Genomic DNA, 8,353 nt, shown 5'->3' with positions numbered 1-8,353 from the left:
AAATTCCAAATAAAAAGTTGGGTCACAATTATGCCTTATAAAATGTTTCCGTCAGCCAGTGTTGCCAGTTTCGGAAGTTTTCGCGATTTCGGTAAATACGGACCGAATTGAGAACCTCCTTTCCGAAGTCGGTTATTAAAATTAGTTGCTAACACTTTATTCATTTGTATACCTAAATTGACTAGCTAGAAAAAAACTAGTATTCTATATGTTTTTAGCGAAATCGCGAATTTCTAGCTTGGCATTCGAGTAGGATTATAGTTTTCGTAATTGGCAACACTGGTGTACTTCAGTCAGTTTGCTAGAAGTCAGTTTGATTAGAATAAATGTCAACGGTTTGATTGCTTTGCGACTATCGTTTCTTTTGTGATTTTCTATGCGTTTCATGGTTTTATTCTAACAACTTTGGCTTGATTACGGACTCCGATTAGATTGCGTACTTGGTAGACTCGGCTGTGTGTAAAGGACTGGATTTTTCTGGCATTTTCGGATATTGCTCTGTCTGTGATCGAATTTAGTTGTATTATAATTACAACAATGGATGCAGAATATAGTATATTGTATAAATTGTGGATCTGCTGGAGGTTCTTTGGTATTAGAAACCGAAGATATACTTCGTTGCATACAACAATGGACTGTTCCCCGTATGGTAAGTGGTCTACGAAAGTGTTTTTCTAATTTTGATAAGAATGTTACTACCTACTTATGTTTTCATAAGCACACAATTTCTCGGTTTTCAAATCAATTGCCACAATTGCAAGTTACTTGACATTTACTAATGTTTTATTGTATTTATTTATTACAGGTGCATGCTTATGACCTTATATGTACGACGTGTTGGTCTGAAGCAGTCGAGCATAATAAGATGCAATGCACTGTTGGACGCAATTGTGTACTTTGTAAGAAGCTCCTACCATCAGGCATTACTGTTGCAATTGTATCGTTGGGCGTAGAACAGTGGGCTGTTGTGCCCACATAATGACTATAATTTGGTATTTAAGCTGGGCGAGATACCAAAATTCAATTGAACCCCCTGCTCAGTTCTTAGATAATATATTATTGAGAAATATTGATGATTAAAAACCTTTAATTGAATATAAATATTGTTTTTATTGCACATCCTCGAAAACCTCTTTCATTGTTATTGGTAAACCTTACTTTAACTGTTATTATATATTATTTTATATTTTATATATTATTTTATGTGGTAATAACATTTTTAGTATGGTCTGTGCCTTCTTGGTAATAGACCGCGGGTTCGATTCCCGCTTTATGGCATGTAGATAGCTAGGTAACTGTCTAATATAAAAGTAGTAACAATCATTTAAATAAATAATTCTCCATCGTAATAACATCGATATTTTATGAATTGTGGTGAATGGAACTCTTCCATTTTGGATACTTATGCGTTTTATCACAAATCCAAAGTGGATTCACTATATCCGTTGCGTAGTTTTAAAGATCTAAAGCATTCATAGGGACAGACAGAAAATGCAACTTTATAAAATGATCATTGTCAAAGAATTATCTTAAACTTGACTAGGTACTATCTCTTTTTGTATCTAGTAGAGTAGTCTTTCCCTAGATCTAGAAGAGAACATATAGAGCTCTACATAGTGTTGTTGATATTTTGTATAGTGTAGTTTGATTTTTAATTAATACTACTCTGATATTTCACGCAAGCTTGGTTATTTTTTATTTATAACCTCAAAATATTAACTTTTTTCGTAATTATTTTAGTTTCCTGAAGTGTCCGTTCGTGAAAACGTATTTCATAGGATTCCATATAATTTAAAGAGTTTATAGAAGTCACTTTCCATTCGAACGGTTCTTAGGCAGAACATGTATGGAGCCGGAACAATGTCCTTTGTAACACTCGTCCTAAACGACAACTGCCGACGACAGTAATTACCAGTGGTCGGAATAGGTAGAGCTATTTTGGCTACTTGCGACATGAGGACATAACATGGATATGCCAAATATTTCCCGGAATCCCGGGAATTCTTGGAATTAAAAAAACATTGTTCAAGTAGTTTTTATAGGAATAAGTAGAAGTATTTTTGTTATTTGCTACATGCGGACATAACATAGATATGCCAAATATTTCCAAAAATTCCGGGAATTATCGAAATTAAAAAAAAAACAACTAAGTACTTTCTTTTGTCAGTGCTTAATTAGAACATTATATTTAAATGGATAATCCACTTTTATTAGTTTACTATAGTAAATAGGAGACATGGAATATAAATAAAATGCGATGATCGAGTTAGATATATTATTTAATTTTCAAAACAGTTGACATTACTGGTTGGTCTGTCTACAACGATATATAAATATACTTAACTAAAGTAGTAAGTAGCAAATAAATTACAAAATATGCATAAAGAACTTTGTACTATATCATTCGTAAAATGTAATTATGACATTTTCAGCATTAATAACGCCGTCGTATTGAAAACATTGATAGAGAGTAGGTATTTTCACGACTCGCAGTGACGTGAAGCCGTTTCCTTATGTTAATCTTTAACGATTAGTAACAAAACTTTACGATACACTTTCTATTCCTAGAAGCTCTTGACATGCTCGTAAATGAAAGACTTCACGCTACTGCGCGTGATGAAAATAATTAACTATTTTTTTATTAATTTAATCTTTTATTAAATTATTCTAAACCGGTAGACGATGATGTTTCATCGTCTACCAATCTTCGCTGAAAACCCATCACCATCTACGGAATTGAAATAAATGACCATCAGTTTTTCTATATTATCCATTTTTAATGTATTTCTTTTTACATCCATAATCCATTTATATATGGAAAATGAACGTTCGACATCTGTTGAGGTCATTGGAGCAAATTTGCATTTCAATAAAATTTGGTCATCTGTTTCATTTCTTACAATTTTTTCACTCCATTCTCGTAATATATCTATATCCGGATTTCTTTCTATAACTTTTTCAATTTTATTTTTAATATTTTCTGATGCACACTCATTTATACAAGTTCTGACTGTATCTAATATTAAAAATGAATCACTTAGCGTCAAGTGGTGCTTTTGTAATTCTTTTAAAGCAAACGGTATAACTGAAAAATATTCATCTATATATTGTAACTCGTTTTGTATGTTTTCTTTTTGTAATATGTTTTCGCGTTTCGGATAGCTATTGCATCAGAGCTGCATAAATGAGACAAAACATCTTTTATTGCATCAAAATGTTTTGCGTAGTATGATGCTGCCTCCAACCAAGTACCCCACCTTGTAATAATTGGTTGTGGAGGTAGTGGTAAGTCAGGGTATTTTCTTTTAAAATGCGAACACGGCTTGGCGCTTTTAGAAATATTTTTTACATTTGATATCAAAATATCCACATCATTATATTCCATTCGAATTTGCTCAGAAACACGATGAAGTGCGTGAGCAAAACATGTTACATGTTTTAATTGTGGTAAATAGCATTTCAATTTTTGCCCTGCAGATATCATATATGCTACACTATCAGTACATAGTATTAAAATATTATCAACTTTTTCTTCAAACGAGTTTTGCCATAGATTTTCAAGACACTGTATTACAAAGTTGGCAATGGTTTGTCCATTAACCACCTCTAACATCTTGCAGGCAATTAAATATGGCCGATTTGAGATATTCTCATGCAATGGTTTTATCAAAAAATGTACAATATTTCTACCTAAAAAATCTGTTGTCTCGTCTAATGATATCCACAATTTTTCAGTTTGATTTTTTTCATAAATTGTTTTGATTTTGTTAGTAAAAACTTTATCTAAATATACTTTTCGTAACAGCGACTCATCGGGTACTTTACGACTAGTACAAGTACAACAACAAACAGTACAGATATATTTCTGAAAAAACTCCTTGAATGCTGGATTTTTCATCTGCGACCAGGGAATATTGCACAGAACCAGAAACTTGATCAGGTCGGAATAAAATTCCTCCGGAGGCCGTTTAAACGTTCCCTTGTGCACGGCTCCTTCGACATGTCTATTGATGTTACATTTTTCGCCGTTATATGGCTCTCGCACTTCGAGCAATATATTGAACGACTAGCGTGGTCGTATAACAGCTCTGGATATTCGGATATCCACTTTTGTACTGTTTCTTCCTTGATATTTGGCATTTTTGGCTTTTCTTGTTTATCGCCCTAAAACAATAGTAAACAGTTAAAATCTTTCCAATAAATAGTCGAAATAAAAACGGTGTGAAAATTCACGAAAAATTGTTCCACACACAGTTGCACAATTGCACAGTAAGTATGAGATACATAATTCAAATGCATTTTGTTAGCCGATTAAGACAATCAGATAGAACACTGTCAAGCTCATGTCCGAAAATATTTAGGTAAGAGCAGTCAATAGCCAATGAAAATGGTTATTGTGGGAAAACGCGGTACTTGAAGGGTGTGCGAGGGGAGGACTTAGTCCACCTTGTATTGTAATTGACTTAGCTTTTAACACAAGATTATATTAGAAAAAGCGGTCAGGTGCGTGTCGGATCACCTACAAGGTGTAGGGTAGCGGAAGAGCACAATTTACGTAAACAAGTTCCCTGCTACTCAGGTCACTAACGAAAAATTCCACTTCAAACTTTTGTATATCAAAATTGGCTGTGACAAACAGACGGACAAGGCAAAACTATAAAGCTTCCTTTGGAACTTCGGAAGCCTGAAAAATATGTATTTAGCAGAGGACAATTACTTTACTTTTTCACTAAATGTCCTTTGTAGATATTATAAAAATAAAAAACACTTACCCAAATGTGGTAGGTAAATCAAATAAACAGTTTCAAATGTATCCAGTCCGCAAAAAACAAATCAAAATTCGTAAATCCAAGCCAAAGTATTCGTGTTAGTAAGATTCCAGAAACCAGTTAACAAGCCAACGTCAAATAAAATAAGGAACACAATAAATCACACGTGCGCACTCTACAAGCCGAAACAAAAGAGTGAGTGAAGCCCGCTGTACCTGTATTTGTATAAGTGAGACAGCTAATACTTTAGACGTTTTAAGATAGAAAGAGACAAAAAATAAGCGACGAAAACAGCGCTTACGACGGGTTGGCAACATGGAGCATAAACATATAATAATAAAAGAGAGATAAATTGGTTTGTTCTTGATGTATCGATAACTTAGTGTAGCAGGAGCTGGTCAGGAAAACTCGTAGACTGATTTGACAATTGTGTATTACATTAATTACAATAAATACGAAATAACAAAATGCGGCGTCACCGCCGTGGTAAAATGAGAAGCGCCGTCTCGCTCGCAGCGGCGCAGGCGAGCGCTCGTGCCCGCCGATCCCGCGCCCCTCCCGCTGCCCGCGTAAACCCGGCGCTAGCACTCCCCTCGCGCTCCCCCTCAGCCGTCGCGTACCTCCAGCCGGTGGCAGCGATATTATCTTTTTCTATTCTGTATTGTGTAGGCATTTAATATTTCCTTGTGCAGTAAAGTATATTTAGTATCGTTTCTAACAGTTTTAGAGTGAGTTGCACCACAGGCGTAGTTAATGCTATAGTTAAGATTAATTTTAGCAGTAACTATAACGATGACCACAGAACTTTACAAATGTTTGTTGCACCATGATTTTTTTGTTAACAGTTAACGCTAATGGGGTTGACAGTATAAAAAGATAAATTATCCCTAAAAACTGACGGGGAAAATTATTTGTTATGACAACACTGTGAGCCTTATGTCAAATTTATTTTCACGAATCTCGTTTCGTGAGGTTAGGTTTGTGTTATTATAATTGTTGTGTTTTTGTTGTGTCCGTCTGTTTGCCGAATCAAGCACGGATATTGTAATAGTAATAATGGATGACTTCAAGACAAAGTGAGTTTAATTTTATGTTAAATTTATTATACCTGATAAAAAGTGCGCCACTACATTAGTACATTATAACTTTTAGCCTATGCAAGTTAAATCAAGCGTGTTTTACTTAGGTCCTATATAAAATAATATCTCAGTCCACACTTTTTATTCATACAACATTGTTTAGAAAATGTTTTATTTAATTGTTCATACAATAAATAAAAAAAAACTATGTGAAATAACATAATTAAACATCCATATGAAAAATTCATGGTATATTCCTTACTGCCTATTGTTATTTACCACATTGAATAAAGTATTTGTTATTTTTACAGGGAAAGAAGTGTCAATTTTACTAAGGAAGAGATTAGTCGATTGCAGATACTTGTAGACAAATATAAAAATGTACTTATGTGTAAAAAAACTGATGGGAGTAGTACAAAACAAAAAGACCATGCATGGCACTGCATCGCAAAGGAATTTAATGCTGTTGGTCAAGTACCTAGAAACATGAAGCAGCTAAAATATAAATTTGAAAATATGAAAAGATCTGCAAAGAAGGTAATTCTACCTACTTTCCGCTGCTTGGAAGTGAACTAATCTCACCTTCTAAAAACATGAATCAATTTATGTCTAATGTTATAACAAAGAAATTATATTTTGCAGGTAGCAAGTAGAGAACGTCAGGAAATGAGACGCACAGGTGGAGGAAATCCTCCCTCACTTCCTCCAGATTCAGAAGATGCTACTGATTGGTTAAGATCCATTATGTCTGGATCTATTGATGGAAATGAGGCTATATATGATGATGACATTATTTCCCAAATTCCATTGTTACAGTGAGTAAATTATTGCAGATTATAAATAAGGTGTAAAGGAGATACTATAAAATATATTCTTTTTTTTTTTTCAGATTCCCATAATTCACAAAGATAAGGATTTTGATGAAATTCCTCCTATACAAAAAGTAATGAGGGTTTGAATTGTTAAAGATAATTTGATTATTTTAGACCCTGTTATCTACATATCATCACAAATATTTAGTGATTGTGATAAAACTTATAAGTACTAAGCTTGTAGGTTTAAAAATTTAAAAAATAAATAAATTGCACTATTTATTCAAAACTATTTGCCACCAATCTGCTGTTTAGATTTAGTAATAAATTGAAAAGATTAATAATAAAAGCAATGTTTTTACAGAAAGTGAAACTAGACACAAATACTGATAGTGAAATTCAACATGACATGCCCAATATACTCAAGGTATTTATGTATTCCAAATTATTTAATATGTATTTGGATTAGATGCATTAATTAATTATATTAACTTGTTTGCAGGATGTTGTAGTCAACACAATTATTACAGATCAAGACAAAAGTTTTGATAATGTTGAAAATATTGTCCCAGATGAAGTTTTTGATGCTAGTGCCCCACATTCATCACTAAAGAGACCAGTAGCACCACAACTAAGTCGTAAGTATTTTTAAATGACAATCTATAGCCAAACTTTGTACTTACATACATAGATAAATATATAACAAAACACCAGAGTTCACCACAAGTGTTTTCCTTGGTGGTGATCGAACCCACACCATCTAGTACATCAGCAGGGTTACCACCGACTGCGCTAATAGGCCATTTAATTATTGAGTGTGTAGCCTAATATTTTATTTCAATTTTAGGTATCATAAAGAAAAAACAAGGGAAGAGTGAAAATATCATAAAACAAGCACTAAGGGAAAAGAAACTGACAGTTTTAGATGGCCTTCATGAGTTGGAGATGGAAAAGATAAAGTTATCTATTAGTCACCAAAATGAATTACACAGCCAGTTACTGAGGCACAATGAAGAAAAACATAAGCTTGAAGTGGATAAACTTAAACTTGAAATAGATATTTTAAGGGAGAAAAAATAAATTTTAAGATACATTTTTACTTTTGTATAGAAGAAATTTCATCAAAATCCTTATCTTTCTGAATTATGGGAATCTGAAAATGCCATGCACTTTTTGTTTTCTACTGAGAAAAAAAATAAAAATGCATTTTTATTTTTGAAGTTTTTTTATTTATTCATTTAAAACATAGTCTATCTTAATGTAATCTATCAAAATAAGTATTTATTAGCATATTCCTATTATGCTCGTCATGCTGGCTAACATATGCAGAGGTCAGGTCATTGTCATCAGAATCTGATGATTCATTATCAGAGTCGTAACATGTTGGCATCGGGTCTCTCAATTTCTTGCAAATATTATATAGGACAGCCATTGCCACTATAGCACATTGGGCTCTTGCTGTATTTGTTCTGAGTTTCCATGACACTGCAGGAAACCTTTTTTTCCAACAACCAAAACTGCGTTCTACAATATTTCTAGTACGAATATGACTTTCATTGTACAGTTTTTCAGCTTCTGTAACAGGATTACGTAGAGGTGTTAGCAAATATGGTTTATTGGCATAACCTTTGTCTCCTAGTAACCAAAAACCATCAAATTCTCCATCTTCTAGGCGTCCCTTAATGACACTGCT

The 8,353-nt window shown here is 33.4% G+C and overlaps 1 protein-coding gene across 3 annotated transcripts; it reads left to right on the top strand.

Moving 5' to 3' along the window:
* Positions 1-5,539: 5,539 nt before the first annotated feature.
* LOC126053625 (myb/SANT-like DNA-binding domain-containing protein 3) lies at positions 5,540-7,739 on the top strand. 3 transcript variants are annotated; one of them, XR_010278014.1, is made up of 6 exons: positions 5,540-6,385; positions 6,491-6,663; positions 6,738-6,791; positions 7,025-7,087; positions 7,163-7,298; positions 7,508-7,739. XR_010278014.1 is itself a non-coding variant. In XM_064043006.1 (6 exons), the coding sequence occupies exons 1-4, from the start codon at positions 5,826-5,828 to the stop codon at positions 6,745-6,747; spliced, it is 429 nt and encodes a 142-aa protein (XP_063899076.1). In that variant the 5' UTR covers positions 5,540-5,825; the 3' UTR covers positions 6,748-6,791; positions 7,025-7,087; positions 7,163-7,301. The 3 variants fall into 3 exon arrangements, 1 of the variants encoding a protein (XP_063899076.1); XM_064043006.1 differs by lacking the exon at positions 7,508-7,739 and having other exon boundaries at positions 5,540-5,845; positions 6,160-6,385; positions 7,163-7,301; XR_010278015.1 differs by lacking the exons at positions 5,540-6,385; positions 6,491-6,663 and having other exon boundaries at positions 6,664-6,791.
* Positions 7,740-8,353: the final 614 nt, after the last annotated feature.

The sequence above is a fragment of the Helicoverpa armigera genome, chromosome 30 (genome assembly GCF_030705265.1).
Source record: "Helicoverpa armigera isolate CAAS_96S chromosome 30, ASM3070526v1, whole genome shotgun sequence".
NCBI classification, from domain to species: Eukaryota; Metazoa; Arthropoda; class Insecta; order Lepidoptera; family Noctuidae; genus Helicoverpa; species Helicoverpa armigera.
The sequence above is the reverse complement of the archived record's forward strand: the minus strand, read 5'-3'. Positions and strand labels throughout refer to the sequence as shown.